This window comes from Heterodontus francisci, chromosome 11, assembly GCF_036365525.1.
Source record: "Heterodontus francisci isolate sHetFra1 chromosome 11, sHetFra1.hap1, whole genome shotgun sequence".
NCBI classification, from domain to species: domain Eukaryota; kingdom Metazoa; phylum Chordata; class Chondrichthyes; order Heterodontiformes; family Heterodontidae; genus Heterodontus; species Heterodontus francisci.
In genome coordinates, this window is record NC_090381.1 from 80,049,890 (window position 1) to 80,072,185 (window position 22,296).

A 22,296-nucleotide genomic window follows, 5' to 3' on the forward strand; every position below is an offset into this window, starting at 1 on the left:
GTTGAATGGAGGGACGGTAAAAATTCTGAATCAGTGGAAAAACCCAAAATGCAGACTGGAGAGAAATTGGGTAAGTAGCGATTATCCAAGGTGAAGACTGTAGGATAGAAAACTGAAGGAGGTAAAAAGAGTCCTGTAGGTTTTCACTGGGATCTCACTAGTTTAATAAAATTGTACATGGCAATGAATGTTCTCTGATGTGATGTCACATGTGTTCTCTAGTGATCTGTACTGGGGTCTCAGCTTTTTCCCATTTATATCAATGACTTGATTGAGTAGACTTGAATATCCAAGTTTAATACAGTAAATTATGTGGGTGGAATCAGGAAGCTTTAGGAGATGTGGATTAATTGAACGGACAGAACTGTAGCATATGGGGTTCAGTGTGGGGAAATAAGAGATCATCCATTTTGGATCTGCTTAAGGTAAATCAGAACATTTACTTTATGGCAATTTGAATAAAGGGATTTAGATGTTCGCGAATAAATCACCAAAGCTAGTTCTTAGTGACAGTAAACCATTAAATGGCACACATATGCTTAGGAACTCAGGAACGGGATAGGCCATTCAGCTCAAGCCCACTTTTGATCTATATGCCTTACCTAATAAAAACAATCTGAGTCTTGAAAATTTCAATTGACCCAGCATCCACAGCCTTTTGGGGGCGAGTGTTCCAGATTTTCAATACTGTTTACATGAAAAGTGCTTCCATACTTCACTCCTGAATGGCCTGACTGTTAAAATTCTGCCCCCTTGTTTTAGATTCTGCCATCCGAGGAAATAAGATTATCTGCATCTACCCCATCAAAGCCTTAATTTTAAACACCTCAATTAATTCAGTCCTCAAACTAAGCTGAGGGGAAATACAAGCCTAGTTAATGCAACCTGTCTTCTACTTTACCTTCAACGGTCCAATATCATTCCGGTGAATCTGCACTGTACCTCCTCCAAGGCTGATGTATCCTTCCTAAAGTGCAATGCCCATCTCTCTATTTGGGGTTTGACCAAAGCTCTATACAACTGAAGCAAAACTTCCTACTGGTTAGATTCCAGTCTCCTTGACATTAAGGCCAACATTTCATTATTATTTTTCATTACTTTTTGTAGCTCTGAACTAATTTTGGTGATTATGCACGACATCTACATCCCTTTACTCCTCAAATTGTCAGCTTCTGATTTACCTTTAGCAGATCCAAAATGGGTGATCTCTTATTTCCCCACACTGAACCCCATATGCTACAGGGACATCAGAGAATATTCCCTATATCCCTACTTTAGATTTTAGATTTAGATATACAGCACTGAAACAGGCCCTTCGGCCCACCGAGTCTGTGCCGACCATTAACCACCCATTTTATACTAATCCTACACTAATCCCACATTCCTATCACATCCCCACCTGTCCCTATATTCCCCTACCGCCTACCTATACTAGGGGAAATTTATAATGGCCAATTTACCTATCAACCTGCAAGTCTTTTGGCTGTGGGAGGAAACCGGAGCACCCGGAGGAAACCCACGCAGACACAGGGAGAACTTGCAAACTCCACACAGGCAGTACCCAGAATTGAACCTGGGTCGCTGGAGCGGTGAGGCTGCGGTGCTAACCACTGCGTCTCCTACTTCCCAAACAATTATCAACCCACATCATAAAGTTACCTTCAATTCCATATGCTTTCACAATCTCCTTTGCAGAACCTCATCAAATCTTTCCAGGAAGTCCATATAGATAGACTGCTATCCATAATGCCAGTGACTTTTTCAAAAAAATTAAACTAGTGAGTCATGATCTACCCTTCACAAATCCATGCTGACTCTGATCAGCTGGTACTTGTCTAAGTGCTCAGTCACTCTGCCCCTGATGATAGATAACTGCAACTGCCACACAACTGACATTAAATGGAGAGGTCTGTAATTTTCTGGTTACTCTCTCCCTCCCTAAATAATGGGTCGCATTTGCAATTTTCCCATCCAAAAGCACAATTTTCAGCTCTTCAGAGCCTTGGAAAATGCTGAACATCTGCAATTTCCCCACCTATTTAAAAAAAATCTGGGAACAAAAAGATGCAAGCTTTCCCTGTTTCACTGTGGTGAAAGTCATCAGGTTATGCAGATTTATTTAGTTCAAGTTTCATTATTCTCTTTATTATAGTTTTTCATTTGCAACATATTAAAATCAGTAAATTCCTCCTCGACTTATTTTCAGGTTCCCATGTACCTGTTTTTTCTTTATAGTCATTTTTGCATCTCATTACTTTCTTTAAATCCTGCTGCTCTTTATTGCAGTTCGCTGGATTTCCACTTTCCTTTGGATTGGTGCAAGACAATTTAAGCTTGATATTGTCTCATCTCATTCATTGATGGGTGCTCAACTGCACAAGTGGGACTTTTGATTATTAGATGTATTGCTTTCATACCAAATACTTTCCATTGGTTGTACGTTTACCAATCAGCAATTCAGTCCTGTTTGCTACACATAATAAAGCTTCCTGTTTAGGTTATATTAGAAACTAATTAAGGAAACCAATTAACTTGGTATTAGAATACAAGTAGGAAACTAATTTCCATTGCAATATTCTGACCCAAAATACATCAATAGTTTATCATCCAATGATAAGTTAAACATCCAAGTGGCGTTTCCCGGATCAGCCACAGCTCACTAAAACCTGAGTCCCTGTTTTTAGGGAATCCTATTTCGGTATTCTTCCTTCTCTCTCTTCCCCTCCTCCCCCACTCACATCTCAAACACCAGTGCTGTCCTGATAAAATAAAACTCGACTTGGAAGGAGGGACATCAACCCAATGTACTACAACATCATTTAGTTTCTTTAAAATTAACTTGAATCATGCTGTACTTTGGGTATCCCGACAAAGTAACAAAGGTTACTTTGAGAACACCTCCCTCCCCTACAACCTATACCACTGAGAAGAAAAGATTGGTATATGTTATGAGAACATTATCTTCTAGTCAGCCACCACTCTGACAGCCCTATTACCATCACTGCCCCTTCATCATTTGTCATTAAACAAATATTCCTTACTACCACACCAGAAATACTACCGTGGTTCAAGGTGGTCCACCACCACCACTTTCTTGGGGCAACTGGACAAGGGCAATAAATGCAGCCATACCACATTCCAAATTTTAAAAATACATTTCCCATTGCTATATTTAAATAGCACCTTTTTAAAGTGCTGAGTAACTATGTACATTTCAAATATATATCAACATTCATATACCAAGCAAAGGTTTTGTAAATATTAAAATTATGGGAAATATTCCTTAATCCAGTCAAATTTGTTTGCCCACTCGAACAACAAATTATACCGGGCTCATCATGTCCACCGATGACACGCAGTTACAATATCTGTCAATCCCACCTTTAAAATTGTAAACCTCATTTTCATTTTAAGAAAATTTAAGAAAGCTATTTAAAATCATTAAACGATAAACAGGTTTTGGCCCCATTTTCATTTCAACTTTTTCATCTGCATTTCTTCACATTACAAATTATAAGATTTAGTTGACCAAACAGCACACTTAGTAGGCAGATCCATTGCATTTTGGACAAAAATGAACTGAAGAGTGTTAATAGGCTAATACAATGGAACTTAAGCGACCAATTACATAAATTCTGCACAATTCAGCATTGCACAGCAGTGTAAAGTTGTTTTATATGAAGAGTTATATAATTGTTCGGATCAATTTTCAAAATAAGCTATCTGATACACTTACCTGTTGATTTCTAGGACAAAAAACAGTAGCTTATCAGCTACAATACTGAAACCTATACACTATCACTACATTGACCTTTGATAACCAACAGCTAATACCTTGCACAGGATTGTCATTTGTCTGGGATACAGTAGCTGCTGTTGGTGAGGCATCCTGTGATTGGATTTCTACAATGTCCTCCTCCTCCTTTTCCTCCTTCTCCTTTTCCTCCTTCTCTTCAGAAGCTAAGACTACAGCACTTTCTTCGACTTTTGTTGTTTCAGGTTCAGAAATTGGACTGATGTCAGATTCAGGCTGAACTTCTGAAACCTGCTCTGTTGAAAGCTCCAGACCATTAGTCAACTTTAGTTCTTCAGGTTGTGCAATGGGAGAATCCATTACAATTTCAAGTGGAGATTCAAGTGGATGCTCAAGTGGATGCTCAAATTCTTGACCAGTTTCATCTACTTGTCCTACCATAACACCATTACTTTCCACTGTCAAATCTTTTGAGCTAGGTTCATCTGCAATCACCTCCTCCTCTTTTTGTAGCTCTTCTACCTTCTCTGTTTCAATTTTCTGCATTTCTTTAGCTGCTGGCGGCAAAGAAATAGGTTCTGCCAAAGGGTTCATTTCATTATTATGATCAGGTGGTTCAGAATCTGTCACAGTTACATCACAAGAGACTACAGTGGTTGTAATGTCATCTGGCTCAGTGACTGGAGTTTCCAGCACTTCTTCAGAGTCTGTTAATTTAGTGTTAATTTCAGATTTGCTTTCCACAATTTCAGGTGTAATACATTTTTCAGGTTTGTTCAGCTCCTCTACTGGTTTAGTTACCACTGCAGGAGACTTTGGCTTATCTATTAAAAACAAAAAAAAATTGGTATCAGCAGCATGAAATAGCTTCAAGATTATGCAATTCTAAACTGATCATAGTATCGTGGAGAAACATTAACATGGACAACAGGATGATACAGGTCTGCAATTTCAATTCTAATCTAGAGGTGAAAACAGTTTTATTAAGGTTATGAATCCATAGCAACCTGGGCACTTCAACAACTCCCATCTGAGCCACTAAGCTGGATTTTACCCTAGGCAGACGGGAATGCCCCACCGACTTTTGTGTTGGTGGCGAACCCACTTCCGCCTAGCCTGGGGATCCGTCCTGTATTTTACGGGTCCCCAGGCTTTAATTGTCCCGAGATGGGACTTCCACCCACTTGAGGGGGGATGTCCCACCTCTGTGAGCTGCCAGCCAGCCAGTGGGCTGGCAGCTCATAGTCCCAGCAGCACCACCAGGAGCAGTGGACACAGCTGGGACTGCAGCCCAGCCGATGCCATGGACCCTAGAGAGTGGGTCAATTGGGCGTTCCTCACCAGGGGGAAATCGGTCGTGCCCTGGTGAGGCTAGGGTGGTCGTTTGGGGGGAGGGGGGGGCGTCTTGGGTCCCGGGGGTGGGTTGGGAGGCAGGGGTGGCCCTCAAATCGGGCACGCTGTACCTGACTGCCATGGCACCTCCCCACCGCAGGGCGCGCAAAGGTCAGCAGCTTTCGCTGGGCGGCCTTTCACGCCCCCAGCATGTCCGCTTGCAATGCGTAAAATACCCGCGAAGGTGGGCGAGAGCAAAGTGGCCATTAAGTGGCTACTTAAGGGCCTTGATTGGCCCCAGGCAGGCAGGCCGTTTCCTCCACCACCCCCACCCTCGCCCGTCTGCCAAAAAGTTCACCGGAGGTGGGAGCGGGACGGGTAGGCCTCCCGGAGCCTCCCGCTCAATTTTACGCCGCCCCCATGCCATCATCCGACCCGCTGTGGCGGTGTAAAATTCAGCCCACTGTTTCAAGTCTCTGGAGCCAACCTGTCTCTGAAAAGCACCGAGGTTTGGCATTACTGTAGCCAGGACTGCTTTCCAGCAAATTAGTTGGTGGCAATGAACCCTTGTGCTGAATTTCAAACAGGCATTGCCCTTCAGAAAGTCATACAACCACAGAAAACAGAGTCAACAGGTGTTATGTCATTGGGAAGATTTCTGGAATTCAACAACTATAAAAAAAATGGGAACTGGTATCAGTTCTGTAGCCAAAGTAGAGTAAACCCAACTGCAGTTGGTTGCAGAGTTAGTGTGCTAAAGAACATTGATGAAAATGGCACAAGAACCTTGCAAAATTAAAAGCAATGGTAAATTCTTGTAAATAATGTCACTAAATGGCAATAAAATAAGCCCAGAGTGAAACATGTATACCTCAAGGTTGGTAGTGTGGTGAGGGTATGGGAGATCATGACTGACCAGGGTACTATTTCTTGGAAGTGATACCATCACTAAATGTACCCCAACATAAAATGACAGCAATACCCATTTGTGTACAGATGGAGTCTAAATAAGTTAGAAATATAGTTCCTAGAATTATTCCTAAAAGCTAAATACAAATTACTAGTTACAAAAAATGTTTACAAGAGCAAATCTTACCACCCAAAATTACAGTTTGGTAATGTTCTATCCATATCAAAAAGATACCATCTTTTTTGGTTAGATGCACAAAAACAAATGTTTGCCACAATTTAATGGCGGACTGAACAGCTGCGCAACTTACCTGGTCGGATGACTACTGGCACTGGATGAGGATTTTCCCCATTAGCCTGTACAGCACCACCTCCCTCCAAGCTTCCTGCAGACTGTTGAATGGAAAAGGACAGTTGGTTGGTAGAGAGCAAATCACAACCTTGATTTTCAATGCTCAATTTATAGAGTCTGGCTTATTTATTTTGCATCCAAATCTTCAGGATTGTCCCATTTCATACAAGGTACTATTTAGATTTGTCAAAGTTATTCGGTAGAAAGAGTTATACATGAAAAATACCAGCAGTCTAAAGCAGTGTTGTCCAACAGAAATTGCGAAGTAGCCACAGGTGTAGCTATGGTGACACCATTTTAACTAATTTTAGGATACCCCTTATGTATATTCAAATTTCAAATGCATATAGTTACTTTACTTCCATGAATGGTGGTAGGTGTTAAGCACTCAAAACAACTTTTTTCACCGTCTTATTTTGCCAACAAACAGAAAAGACATAGACTGTGCTAATGTGTACTGAAACAGCTGACTGTCCTTTACTGATGCTTTATTTACTAATCAAAAATACAAATTGCCACATGCGTCTAGTGGCCAATATATTGAACAGCACAGGTCTAATGGTTAAGCAATATTTCAACTGTTTGGTCTTGTTGATAATCATGGGTTATAAACATTTGCCAGATGAAATATATACCATGAAATTCAATCAGAACAATCTCTCATTGCATTTCTAAACACTAAGTTTATCCAGTCTGATGGCAGAGCATTTCAATAATGTTGAAGCAACTTATGGCACCAACTTGAATTTAGCATGTGCATGATTAATCGTATTGCACCGACTTATGGGTAACACTGCTTGGTTTAGCACTAACCTAACATTATAAAGTGACAAATGGTTTAATCCTATCCCCAGCATTTTTTGATGCGACCTCCACCTTCAGTTTTTCACATTTCTTTTGGTAGTGGTGGGCACTTGTAAGCACAACTGGAGGGCCAGATTTGATAACACTTTTGAGTCAGGTTGATTGAGTAACACCACATAATACAACTACTTTCCCTTTGAACAATAAATTCCACTTTTACAAGATGCATTCTAAAGTTATTCCTAACATCACAGGATTTGACAATGTCAGTATCACACGTATCCGGTATCCAATGGCAAAAAAAATTCAAGATTCCTATGAATGAGAAAATTCAGGGCACCCTTAAATGAAAATCAAAATACCATATACTAAAATTGGCTGGCTGATTCTGGTTTCATTGGGTCTGTTCTCTGTGATCAAACTTGGCCCACTCTACTTAATGCGAAATCCTCTGCAATCTCTACCACGTATCATAAAGTTGCTAGGCTTTTTTTGTTGGCAGCAGTGTTTTGAACTTTTCAGCTCTAAATGTCGGGTAAAGGCTCCTCTCCATTTGGTAGTTAAGAAAAATTGCTACATCCAGAGAGGCCTAGATGCCCATCTTCCAGGCTAACGAAGAACATAACCCAACTTCAAATAGACATGCGCACAAGCAAAAAAGCACTAGCTCATGGCTTTGTGGAATACATAATGGAGCCTACAGGTCACGTTGCAGACATCCCTCATTATATTCTCAACCTGTAATCAATAATGAAGATGAAAGGGGGAGAAAAATTACCCAGAAGAATCATTTCACCTAACCTGCCACACACCATAAATGTTTCTAATATTTGATGGAAACTCCTACAACTCTCCAAATTCTGCAAAGAGACACAATGTTATGGAGAGAAGTTAACTGCTCTGACATGAAGTATCATACGCCAGTGCACAGCCAACACTGAAATAATTTTGAACTATAGGCCGGAGAACGCTAGGGACAGCTAGTATAATGCAAAATGTGTGACGGCTGCTTTCCCCTCAAATGAAGGTCATGTATCTGCAAGGTAGACATTCTTTATTTGCAATCTTTGAAAATAACTACAATTTTTAAGTGCATCTCTAACAATTTCTTAAAAGCTTATATTATTCAAGATCTTTAAAGATATTGTTGCATGTGCCAGCCTGAACAGATATTTAACTTAGTTCAAGAAACGACCTTGTAATGAATGACTTTTAATGGTCCCACGTCTTCTCAATTGACAGTAAACACATTTAACTGGCAATAGTGGTCAATTTGCATGGGAAATATTATTCTCCATTTTTACAAAGTTTCTGATTCATAGATGGCCTTGAGATTTAGCACCACGAAGAAAACGTCATTCCAACTCAAAAAGAGGGGGGGTGGGGCAAATTGAAGGAACTAACTAGCTCTCAAGCGACATGTGCGTGGGATGTTAACTGAAGGAGGAATTAAGGCCAAAGCCACACAAAACTTTTATACTTATTCAAAGGAGACAGATGTGCTGCCATTATTGTCTGGAGGTTCCTCCCATCCCGATTCTCCTTGTGGCTATCAGTATGAAGAAAAACCTCTTAATAGAGCCTTAGGTCACACACACATGAACTTGAGACAATTATATAAAATCATGTTTAGATCCCAAAAGTTAATGTAGCCACATAATTTTTTCAATCTCAAATATGGAACTGTGGAAAACTACTGCTGCCATATAGATCTTAATTTTAAAGCAGATTTAAAGCAGTTGCATACACAGATTGAAGAAACCTCAAGTTCTGTAGATTGATTACAGTATAGGGAAAATTACACATTTTGTAGTAAAATCTTTCCATACGGCCTTTAAATGCTCAATTACGAATAAGTCCTTCATTAACAAGTCAAGATCACTCTACAGAGAATCAAAAAATGCGCTGGCATGAGATTGCTGTGAGGTAGCAATTCAAGAATTCAAAACATTACATGAAACAGTAAGATCAGAAATAGCATCTTGACCCATGTGCCTTTTGGGGATGTAGAAAGTAAAAGGGAGAAATGTCTAGATTCCTACTGCCACATTATCTACTTAAAGGCAGCAGACCAATTGATTGTTGACATCTGTAAATACAGTCTTGATTGAGGAGCACTATTTTCAACTGAAATAGCAGTAGGTCACGTTGACAGAGTCCATATAACTAACTCAACCTGTAAGCAGCTTCAAAATGTGCAATGCTAAAATGCTGGCTGTACCTTGCAATGTGACAGAATGCAATTTGTAAACTACTAATGACGTTGAAAATTCAAGTTTGGTCTTGTCCATACTTTGGTAAAGGGAGGACATTAAGCTTCATTGAGTGAAGTGCTTCAGTTGGCGATTTCGAACAATGCCACAGCCACCAAAATGACTCATTAGACAAAGGGAGGCTTGCACTGTACTTTCATCAGGAATAAGACAAACCCCAAGCCCACTGAGAACCAAATTCTAATGAGCATCAGATCCTGGAAATACTGTAGTTAGGACTTCATGTTTACTTAGCCCAGTTCCCCACTAAGTATACTCTCTCATCAGAGCTGTTAAACCCAAAATGAGGAAACTGTAGAGGCTCATTTGTTAAATACCCTAGAACAGAATCAGACTCTTCCCATGGACATGGAATCTGAGAATCTTCCTGTGTTCTGGTTGAGTCATTAAGTGCTAGTCAGTCTGTTGGCATAATGCCTGAAAATGAAGGTGGCAAACCTGATGAATGTCAGTCAGGTAGTTCCAAAGCAGAAGAGCTGGAGAATGAGGCAGGCAATTAAGACTATGGTCAGACTTTATTGGATATTTATTCCTTAGCATTACAGTCATGATTCTTTTGATGCTAGCTGAGCTATGATACCAAAGTGTCATTCCTACATTACAACTTTGACTACACTTTAAGGGTACTTTATTGGCTACAAAACACTTTAGGACGTGAAAGGCACTGTGAATACAAGTCTTTATCATCTTTGTGACACCAAAGCGTATTACCAGGGAACAGCATTTCAGTAGATCTGAATAGTAAAATCCTACGGCTGGAACACTGATAAATACCCAGATGGCATCTGGCATTGTCAAGATACCAAGAATGGAAGCTAGCAAATGTCAATTCAAAAGATTCCCCTACTTCCCTGAGCAGGTATTGCTTCAGAATAGCATCCAACTTCAAAACCTGTGGAACAAGAGCAAGGCACTGCGCATGACTACAGTTCCTATTTTAACCAGAGGAACTGGAAGCAAGACCACAGAAGGTCAATTTTCATTTAATGATTTCGTGTTTAGAAAATTGCATTTTAGAAAGTGAGTATTAGAAGACATCTTTGGTGTTGTAGATGGTGGCGCAAAATTATGATTTTCGCTGGAAATGGGAAAATAAAGCAACTCAGTAAGAGATCTCCTTCTGTACAAAGTGAAAGAGTAAATGAAAAGTTCAAAGCTCAGTTTTCAACTTCAAGAAATGTCACCCCACAAATTCTTCCTAATGGTGCCCATGGTTAGTCCTTGCGGTTAGTGGCAGATGCAAAACATAAAAATGCAAAGTGACAGACCTATAAATGGAGATTTCCAACTATGCAACAGTGCAAATGATGTAGCAAAATCAAGAGCAATTACAGAAAGCAAAGCATTTTGTGAGAACACAGTCAGGAATGAACAGTGTGAAATCAGTTGTCACATAATCCACTAGCATCAGAAAAGATGTGATTTGTCAGAATATTTTTCAAAAATGGAAAGATATATTTTTGATTCATAGTCTGAGGATTTCATATACTGAAGTCAATAAAAGCATTATAGTATGTGGGGCACTGAACGGTGCACAGCCAAACATCAATGACGTTTGCAGTACGCTTTTAATGCTTCTACCATCTATTGACTGAAAAGCAAAATAAGGTCAGAACAGTAGAAAAACAAACATATCCAGTTTCTGCAATTAGGGCAGCAAGAGCAAGGACCCAGGATACTACTTGCCTGTGGCGGTGTTGGTGTAGAGCCTGATCTTCCTCCAGACATAATCTCTTCTGTGATGTCTTTTCCACCCTGGTTTGGATCCCTTATCCGGATCTAACAAGTAAAATATCCACAAAATAGATAGGTCAAACAAGCAACTTCCTTCCTTCAATATTAGTTCTCTTCATTGTCTGAGTAAGGCTCATCTGCACACAAGGACACCTTCAACGAGAGAATCAAGAATCTATTAGTTTGAGAGCTTTACTTCACGATGCTTGATCTCCCCACTGTATCAGTGGTCTTGTTTTGGCCTTCCTTCAATGCTCTTGACACAGGCACTGGCAGGTAAGACCAAGGGATAGAATCAGAGAGGAGAGAGACAGTTTCACCATCTCAAAGAATTCAAGTTGAAGTGAAACAGAGAGGAAAGAAATGAGGGGACTTTGTATGTGTAGTGTGAATTTCAAAGCATGAAACCCATAGTTATTTGTTCACTTATTTCTATCCAACAAAAAAATGGATAACATGCCAGTACAAAACAGGTACAGTAAAAGAAACAAAAAAAGGTATGAGTTTAGAAAAAAAGACACCAAGCTTCTGCCAAGCAGACGTCCACACATTGAGAGCGCGATGGAGACTGTTTTATGTAGCTACCCTTTAATTTTACAATTTAACTTGCATTCTGTTACATCAATTCATTACACCTTCAACAACAATTTCACAATATGCTCTTTGGAGACAGACTATGCAAAGCTTCCCTCTGTGGACACTTGGTTCTAGCTTTATAATAATCTTGGGCTCACCAATGATGTGCAATTTATGTTCAATCTATTGAAGGCACGTTTGTCTTGATTCTTCAAAATTTCCATGTAGACTGCCATTATCTGCTGGCACCAAAATCTTAATGCCATTTATTACAACCATATACAAGGTGGCTCAGAACTTGCCTCAGCTAGCACAACCCTGCAGCCGAAGAAATTAGGTTATTCTCCCGCATTCTGACTAGGGAGATTTTCACTTTCTATTGTTTAAGAACCAAGGAATTTTTAAAATGAAAAATGACCACAGTCCACTTAGTTCATTTACCATCCAGGTATTCAGCGGGATTTAAAAAAAAAAATAGTGGGAGTTAATAAAAACAAAGCTGGAAATACTCAGCAGGTCTGGCAGCATCTGTGGAGCGAGAAGCAGAGTTAATGTTTCAGGTCAGTGACCTTTCATCAGAACATGGGAGTTATTGCCGAATCATAGCAATCAATATTAGTCAATTTGTCTACAAGAGATCCAGATATGAGGCAAGGAAAACCCCCGTGACAAAAGCTTTGGAAACCATAGGTCCGAAGTCACCTGTCTAAATCAATGCAACAATTGCCATGTGTCATGTTTCATTACTCAGATTCTGTCCCAAATATTACTTTCTTAAAGAAATGTATCCCATTTGCATTTGAATGAGTCTATACTTTCTGCTTCCATTGTCTCCCTAACCTATCCCATCCTGAATAATGCAACTTGCGCATACCAAGATCCCCTACAGAATTATACAATCTCCTGCGGGAAGCAAAAACGGAGAATTTTTCAGGGCCAACTTAGGGGCAAAAACTAAGAATTTGAAGTCTTAGTAAGGCTAGGGGGTTCTAGTAACTGTCAATTGCTCAATAAAGATTGAACTGGATTCAATAGTTAACATTGTTGTAGAGAAGATACGACAGCGATCTATGAACTCATTCAACAGCATTATTAAAAACCACTTGCAGGTCTAAATGCTTAGATTAATTGCTTGGCAAAATTTAATGGCAAAGTAGTGTTATATTTCAAACTCGGCCATTCCATGCTTTAGGTTGATTTTTTTTTAGTTCTAGTGGAGACATATGTCCCAGTTACTTTAGGGATTTAAAAATCAAGTAAATAGCGGAGGTGGTTTTTCCTTGCAGCTAGTATTAAGCATGTAACCCTAAAAAGAAATTAATGATTGGTGCATAAGGCTACTGCTGGTCAACTATCAAATGTTATAACAGCTGGAATCTGAATCCTCAAGTGCAGCATCACAAAAACAATTTTATATATGTATATGTCTATTACACACACACAGCTTTTTAAATAGAGAACGGATTTTGTGTAAGTTGCTCATTTCCTGTTATATGAACACATGAAAATTAGTTAAGACCAGCTGCGTCCATCTCGCCTGTGCCATATTGTCATTTTTTAATTAAGCATCATGCTGTCCAATGTTCCCACCCATAAGCAGCCATGTAATTTCTTGGGGGAAGAGAAAAAAAAAAACATAAATCCTTACACCAAATCAGGGGAAAAGAATTATTGTAAGTATGATGACGTCCGTCTCTCCATACCAGGATGGACTAGCAAAAAGACTTATTCCTTGAATATGTATTTGGCACACTAAATGATGACCAAAACAAACATACTAGGTTCTTAGTTTGAACATTTAAATAACAATTTGGAACTGAAATGGCACAGAACCCTTTAAATGCCAAGCATTATCCATAGTCTGTCACAAAGACGCAACATTTCAAGTCAGAAAAGCCAAAATATAACTTCCAAAATAATGTGCTTTCTGAATGGATACCAGTGTTTGTCAGATCCCCTGTGAGTACCAGTTCCGGAACACCTATCTGGTCCTTTGTACCAATATAACAGACAGCCCAATGTTGCTAAATGTACTACATTGGGTCTAAATCAGAACGCTGAAACTAAGCATAACCATGGCATCAAACACCTTACATTTAAAACTATTCTGATGTATTCTCTTTCAGAGAAGTTTTCTTGTTCATTCATTTTTCCCCTCCTCAAACCCATCATTATTCATATTGCATGTTCACTTGGGTTATTTTATTAAACATAAGACTGCTCAAATGCACATTTTATTAATTTTGCTTGTGAAACAAGTGGCATAAGAGATACCAGAGAAATTTATTTTAAATGTTTGGCAATGTTTTAAGATGGGACACACTTATATGGGCACAGTGCTGCTACAAATATACATTTATGGGCCAATGTGATTGCTGATCACACTAACGATTCACCTGATGTAGCTCAATGATTGAATCAATTTTTTTTTAAACAAGCATACAAGAGCATTCTTTTATTTATCTCACCTGCTTTTCTAAAGTGTTTTAAATATTGGACAAATTTATTCTCTCTTCTTACATGTAAGGAAATACCAGGGGAGGCGGTGATGCACTGGTATTGTCACTGAACTAGTAACCCAGAGACCCAGGTACTGCTCTGGGGACGTGGGTTCGAATCCCACCACAGCAGAAGGTAGAATTTGAATTCAATTAATAAATCTGGAATGTAAAGCTAGTCGAATGATGGCCATGAAACCATTGTCGATTGTTGTAAAAACCCATCTGGTTCCCTTTAGGGAAGGAAATCTGCTGTCCTTACGTGGTCTGGCCTACATGTGACTCCAGATCCACAGCAATGTGGTTGACTCTTACATGCCCTCGAAATGGCCTAGCAAGCCATTCAGTTCAAAGGTAATTAGGGATGGGCAATAAATGCTGGCCTGGCCTGCGACGCCCACATCCCATGAAAGAATTAAAAAAAAGCTTTGAATTTGCTTTCCCTGCATTCATTTGTGCAACTATTGCAATCAGTTACTATCCAGCCCATTAACCACAAACTGTTCATTACATTCAGATTTCTCACGCCATTAATTTTGGGAAAGTCCACTGCCAACTGCTTAATCAATCATTACAACTTGGTTTCATTACCCAAAGCAATTGTCCCAGTTTGTGCCACTTTGCAGAACTTCACCAGATTGTTTCTCATTCATAACTTGCCAGTTTTCCTAAATGCTTGCAAAGTTTTAAAGTCATCCAGTGGCAATCTTTCATCAAACCTCATTAACCATGTAGTTCTCCGAAGCCTTCGAGTTTGAGCTCATCTATAACCATAATTATGATCACTAATAAATGTTTATAGAAACTAGGCTCTAAATTTTCACTTCTCCACTTTGCAGCAGAAATACACTTCTACTTAGCGATCTCACTCACTGAAAGAAAAGTAAGCCACTCAACCCCTCTAGTCTGTTCTACCATTTAATTAGATAGTGGCTGATTTGCATCTTAACTCTATTTAGCCTCCATATCCCTCAATATCCTTGCCTAACATATCTATCAATCCCACCAAGGTAGAGTTCAAATATCTTCCCTGCATCTCATTATTCATGGGAGGATTTCCAGCACTGTTAGCGCCTACTTATAGGGGCTCCACCTCAAAGTTCAGTGCTGCTACAGTAGTAAGCTGGCTTGCCTTCACTGTGTGATACCGTTACAAGATACACTTTGCACCTTCTTCTCCTTTACTCAATTCAACAAGTAGGGAACCACTGGAAGACTTTACAGGTATTTCATTGTCATTTGATTTTACCTCCATTCAGGAATTATTTCTGAGATGTGAATTATATTCTACACAGCACCATAAGCTTTATTTTGAGGAAAGATAAACTGACCACAACCAAAAGTAAGGAAATGCAACCTCAATCCCAATGCTGGAAAGCATCAGTAATCCACCCAATAACCTCATACCACAAAGCAGGAGGGGCTGTGTTTAAAAGGCATACTGTAGCAGGCATCAAAAAGAGATCCAGAGGTCATAAGCAGGAGGAGGACTGCCACCTTTACAGGATGTGAGCGGAATGATTTATGCAAAGGTGTGGTTGGGTGTTAGTGAGAAGAGAATATGCCAGCACAAAGGAAATGATTTTGCAACTGGGTTCTTTGTCCCTGTGGATGAGAGCTACATATTAGTGGATTGCATGTTTCAGGAGATGGTGACCCCCCACAGCTCAAGAGAGGGACTAGGTGACCACCAGACAGACAACGAGGACCCAGTTCATAGTGCAGGAATCTGCTGAGAACATCCTGCTCTCTATCCAATAATGAAGGTAATGGCTCCTCTAGGGAGTACAGCCAAAATTAAATGCTGAGCATCACAGGTGGGTCAGCTGCACAGAGAACGGGAGGAAGATCTGGAAAGCAATAGTGATAAGGGACTGTATAGTCAGGGGACAGACAGACATTTCTGCAGCTGCAGACATGATTCCAAAGTAGTATGTTGCTTCTTTGGTGCCAGGTTTAAATGACGTCACTCTTGTATGTTTGGTTCTGTATGCTGCCACCATATTGAGTCTAGACAGAGGGGTTCTTAGACTGTAGTACTTACACATTAATATTTATTTCATAACTATATTCACTCCACACTAGCTTATGTGACTCCTTCAAAAGCCACGCTGTATCTGTTCGAGGCTCTCCTATATATGATGTTATATCATGATGGGCAGTAATCTTTATTTTATTTATTTAGAGATACAGGCCCTTCGGCCCACCGAGTCTGTGCTGACCATCAACCACCCATTTATACTAATCCTACACTAATTCCATATTCCTACCACATCCCCACCTGTCCCTATATTCCCCTACCGCCTACCTATACTAGGGGCAATTTTTATAATGGCCAATTTACCTATCAACCTGCAAGTCTTTTGGCTGTGGGAGGAAACCGGAGCACCCGGAGGAAACCCACGCAGACACAGGGAGAACTTGCAAACTCCACACAGGCAGTACCCAGAATTGAACCAGTCGCTGGAGCTGTGAGGCTGCGGTGCTAACCACTGCGCCACTGTACACAAGACTAACCCTTTCAGACCCTTATATTACATCTCACTGCCCGCCCCCCCCCACCCTCCCCAAATCTTTATCCCAATATATATATATATATTTACTTCGTCACACTTTCCTTTTATACATTTTACCCCATCTCCAACTCCCCCCTCCCCCTCTGACTTCCTGGATTCAATCGGTCAGGAGGCTTCACAACTCCCCCTGATCTGGTTATTGTCGGGCATGGAAGATTGGTAGTCTTTCTCTGATCTCGTGTCTTGACTTGGATGGCCTCTGTTGAGGTTTGTAGTATTCAGTGTTTTCTGAATTTCCAGTTCAACATCTGACTCATCGAAATGTATGATTGATCGATCCTTAGCTGTAAAGGAAAAGATTCCTTCTATTTCTCCATATAGTACCTTCTTGAGTTTGCAGTAGTTAAGATCGCTGTTGATTCTCCTCTTTCTGGAGAATTACTCCTCCCGTTTTGGTCTCGTACCTATACCTTTTGACCTTGACAACTTTGGTAGGTTTCTGGTATGGTATCTATTATAATTATGGGTTTGTTTCTTCAGATACGACTTTTCTTTGCCTTGTACTCAGATAACCCTTGCTCTGTAACCCTGGAAATAATTTCTTAGGTAGAATTGGAAGTTGCATTCCAAGTTTTCTTCTGATGGTGTTAAGCCACACAATAATGGATAGTTCTGTACATCAGAAGTGCTAACTGGAATCGTTTTTTCTTCAACATAACTAATGGTTCTGACTGCTTGCTCAGCTTCTCCATTTGATTGTGGATACTCAGGAGAACTTGTTATTTGAACAAATCCTAATTTTTCCACAAAATGCATGAAGTAAACATTTGCAAATTGTGGTCCGTTATCGGATACGCTCTCATCAGGTATACCACGTGTTGCAAAAACTTCTTGTAGACTGCTTCAGCTGTGTTGTGTACATCTGTTTTACTTCTCAAAATGGATGGAGAGTATCAACTATAATTAGATAGGATCTCCAAAGAAGAATAAAACCATCGCCAACTGTTCCCACGGTCCAGTTGGGAATTGGGTAGAAATTAGAGGTTCTCTCTGATCCTGTGAACTGCAAATAGGTCACAATTCAAAATCAGTTCTTTGATACCCTTTGAGATTCTTGGCCAGCACACAGAGGCCTGAGCCAGCGCTCTACATTTAGTTGTGCCCATATGAACCTGTATTTTGCTCAAGATGTCTATGAGTGACTCTGGAGTCTCATCATATACCAATAAATCATCCACTATGGTAAAGTGTCTTGTGTTTGAAGATGATTTTCATCCTCTTGGGACTGTTACGGCCAACTTTGCTCGTAATTTTGGTGAAAATAGATGCATTCTTCATCTTGCCTCTACACCGGATGAATTTGTTGGACTTGCTTCTTCCCAGGTTCTCTGCTTGTGTAGATCTCATGCAGGAACTTGCTGCAATTCTCTTTCTTGCTCCAATAGTCTTTGAGCGGCATGGCAGCTGTGCTGTGCGGATTCTCTCTCCGTTGGGTGGGTTCTCTACAGAGTCCATACGCTCTGCAGTGTTCAGGTCGAGGTGGGGGGGGCTCTCCCTAGACCTGTGAACAATTTCAGGAATTCCTCTTGAAAATGATTCTTGGGTTCTTCTGGTTTAACTTCTTTTACTTTATGAATTGAAAGTCAATACAAGCTCTTCAACTTAAGAGTGAGAACTTTCTTAGGATTTCTTAGGACATAAGTGTTTCTAATATCTGCTTTTTCTTGTAACTTCCCCTTTATTTCAAGTTCAATTTTCCCGGCCACGTAATTGACTTTCCATTGGTTGTAGAAAGTTTGTGGAAAGCCACGGCTCTTTGTCTGATAAGACAGTTATACTTGCTCTTGTGACGAGTTTGAAATTAGTGATATGTCTGTTGGCATATATGTCTGTGGACCAAAATGCTCGATTCAGATCACTGATCTTGCCAAAAAAAATTTCCCATTGGTTTGCTGCAGGAGATTGTTCAACTTCCTCAATGTCTGCATTCACAAATACTTATCCTTTAGAGCAGGGTGGAGGGACAAACTACAACTTTTGTCTTAAGCCGGGGACAGGGGGGGGGGGAGGCGGTTGGCTGGTGAAACAAGTTCGGAAAAATAAAGGCATTAGAATTTACTATTCATCAAAACAGCAACCAATGTACATTTTTGTGACGCTTTAAATAAGACTAATTTACTGACTTACTTTCTCTTCACTATGTTAGACACTGATTAAGTTTTTTTTGCTTGCACAAGTAGTCAACGTTTGCCGGCACATTTGTAGCGATGCGGAGTATTCAGGATAAATGTCATTGTGTCAGAAATGATCTTGATCACTCTCTCACTGTCTGTCTGCCCCCCGCCCCCCTTTCTATCTCTGTCTGTCCCCCTTTCTCTCTGACAGTTGCAGAGAGTAGGAACGCTCAGCAGATAGTTGGTTAGTTAGATATCAGCCTCCAGCACAAGTTTTGGAAAACGACCACAATCAGCACTTCTCTTCCACGCTCCCTCCCGCGCCTGCCTGCTCGCTACAACATTTCGCTGCTCCCAACTGCCTGCTGCTGCATCCTGCCCGCTCCCCTTTCCCCACCCCCAACCTGCTACTTCTCTGGGTGGCGAGTGAGCAGCGGGAGGTAACGGCAACCAGTTGGGCGCGGGCACGAATGGCAGGATGGAGCAGCAAGCAGCGTAAAGCAGCAGGAGAGAGTAGCAAGAAGGTGGGAGCGGGAAACAATGAGGTAATTGAGGCCGCGATCGCAGGAGGGAACGGAAACAGAAGCAGCAAATGCGAGGGGGTACAGTTGGGGGGGGCGGTGAAGGCAGCGATCGTGGCCGTTCAAGTGTCAGGGAGTTTGGGTTCAATTTTTTTCGTGCTAAATTGAGCAGCACCACCTTTATTACTGGCAGCTGCCTGAGATGTTGCAGACGGTGACGCTTCAGTCGATGAGCCTGGGGGCAGTTGGGGAAGCGAGGGCAACCCTCAGTCAGGCACCCTGTGCCCGATTGTCAGGCACCACCTCCACTCCACCCCCGGGTGCGGAGAGGCCGACAGCTTTCACCGGGCAGCCTTTCCCAGCTCCTGAACGCCAGTTTGCCACAGGTAAAATCCCCGTGGAGGCAGGTGAAGGCCCTTAAGTGGCTGTTAATTGGCAAATTAAGGGCCTTGATTGACCTGGGGTGGGCAGCCCATTTTTCACTCCCTGCCCTACCTAAAGTGGGGCGGAAGCGGGACAGGAAGGCCTCCTGGAGCCTCCCGCTCCATCTTACACCACCCGGCTCGCTGGGGTGGCGTTAAATTCCAGCCATGGAGTACAAAAGCAAGGACATTATGATTAAACTTTGTAAAACACTGGTCCAATGCTGGGCACTATACTTTAGGAAGAATGTAAAGGCTTTAGAGAGGGTGTAGAAAAGATTTATAAGAATGATTCCAGGGATGAGGACTTCAGTTATGAAGACAGATTACAGAAGGTCGCAAGAAGATTTGATCGAGGTGTTCAAAATCTAGACAGAAAAGTCTAGACAGAGTAGGTAGAGATAGAAACAGTTCCCATTGGAGGAAGGGTCAATAATCAGAGGATGCAGATATAAGGTGATTGGCAAAAAGAACCAAAAAAAAAGTGATTTGAGGAAAAGCTTTCACCCCCACAGTGAGTGGTTAGGATCTGGAATTCACTGCCTGAGTAGTGGTGGAAGTAGATTCAATCGTGGCTTTCAAAAGGGAATTGGATAAGCACCTAAAGAGAAAACATATGCAGGGCTACGGGAAAGGGCAGGGCAGTGGGACTAGCTGAATTACTCTTGCAGGAAACGGAGCTGGCATGGACTCAACAGGCTAAATGGCTTCCTTCTACGCTGTAACCATTCTATGGTGCAGAATTTTAATTTTTATTTGGGGGGTGGGGGGGGGGGCGCGGTGGAAATTCAGTGCTAGGTTTCAATACTAGATTTTCTTTTCCTGGCCACCCTGGACATACCCAAAAAGTCATGACAATGTAAAAAAAAACTAGCACTAAAGGCTTACCACAAAGATTATAAAATGCAAACTTTTCAAGAAGAATCAAAATATTTCGATAATATCTAGAACAACTCTGTTGCAAATGGCAATTTTGAAACTGCACTTCCACCACTACTCAGGCAGTGAATTCCAGATCCTAACCACTCGCTGTGGGGGTGAAAGCTTTTCCTCAAATCACTTTTTTTAAAGTTTCTCCAAGCTATTAAGTTAGTACGATTTTCTGGTACATGTTATACAGAGGCATCTGTTCAATACCGCAGTGATGCCATACTTGCAATTTAATGGCCTCCTTTTCTGTCTCGTCCCCCACCAGATTTATAGGGTTTGTAGATTACTACAGCTTTAATAATCATTGCATTTACTAAGAGGGATTATAAAAGAGAGGGCCAATTGCATAATGAATGCAGATTTCCATTAGGTAGCCACCTTAAGTAGGTGATATGACATCTGGGAAAGATTAAAAGAATGCCAATAGAAACCTCTATTGTTTATTATAAGCAATACTCTGAAAACCCAGGCTCTCATTTCCCAATGCCACTTAATTTCTTGCACACCTCATCCTTAAAGATAACATTAAAATGTTGAACACTGCATGTTGACTTGAACTTTACCCTAATACTTTTAGTACCCTAAACTACAGTAAACAGGAAAGTTTCACAAATATGGGGTGGGTTAAATCCCCTTGAAATAGAAACATTGAAACAGAACATTTACAGCAAATAAGGGCCCCATTCGGTTCATCGTGTTTTTGACGGCTAAAAAAAGAGCTATCCAGCCTATTCCCACTTTGTAGCTCTTGGTCTGTAGCCCTGTAGGTTATGGCACTTGGGGGCCCATCTGATTCTCGGAAACTAAGTGGCTGTTCAATAGCAAGACCTACATGGGCTCCCAATCCAGCGATGCTTCAATTTTAAAATTTTTGCTTTCAAATCCTTCCATAGCCTTGCCCCTCCCCATCTGTAACCTACTTCAGCACTACAACCCTCTGAGGCCTCTGCACTCAGATTCTAGCCTCATGCACTTCCACGATTTTCATCACTCCAGCATTGGTAACCTTGCCTTCAGCTGCGCAGGTCTGGGCTCGAAAATTCCCTCTTTAAACCTCTCTACCCAAGCTTGTCCTAATGTTACCTCATGTGGCTTGGTGTTAAATTTTTGTTGATAATATCCCTATGAAGTGCCTTGGTGCTTTACTACTTGTAAAGATGTTATGTAACAGAGTCATTGAGGCATCACAGCTATTCTATAAAGCCCAGAAGCACAAATCATAAAAAGTATCAGGGCTGGCTAATTTTTCTGCCTTAACCCGGTCACTAAAACCAGCTAACTCAGTACAGATTGGAGACTGGACCTGGGCCATTCCCGGTCCAGCTCCAGATTTTCTTGACACAGCAAAGAGGAGCCCTGAAATTGTCAGCTGTGAAGGCCTACAGACCAGATGGCTATCCTAGTCCCAGCACTATAAGCATCCATGGCAAACTGCTGCAAAGGTATGGCTGCATCAGAAGAGTGAGGGAAGGTGTCGTTGACAGTGCTATCAAGCAGTACT

General features: G+C 41.0%; 1 protein-coding gene across 15 annotated transcripts in view; it reads right to left on the minus strand.

Moving 5' to 3' along the window:
- eif4g1a (eukaryotic translation initiation factor 4 gamma, 1a) overlaps positions 1 to 22,296 on the minus strand; it is a 130,817-nt gene that overhangs the window by 54,731 nt on the left and 53,790 nt on the right. For all 15 annotated transcript variants that reach the window (XM_068042306.1, XM_068042316.1, XM_068042313.1 and 12 more), the window contains 3 exons: positions 11,111 to 11,203; positions 6,307 to 6,388; positions 3,835 to 4,578 (listed from right to left, as the gene is read on the minus strand). In XM_068042306.1, coding sequence (XP_067898407.1) covers positions 3,835 to 4,578; positions 6,307 to 6,388; positions 11,111 to 11,203 — 919 coding nt within the window. The remainder of the gene's footprint in view (positions 1 to 3,834; positions 4,579 to 6,306; positions 6,389 to 11,110; positions 11,204 to 22,296) is intronic.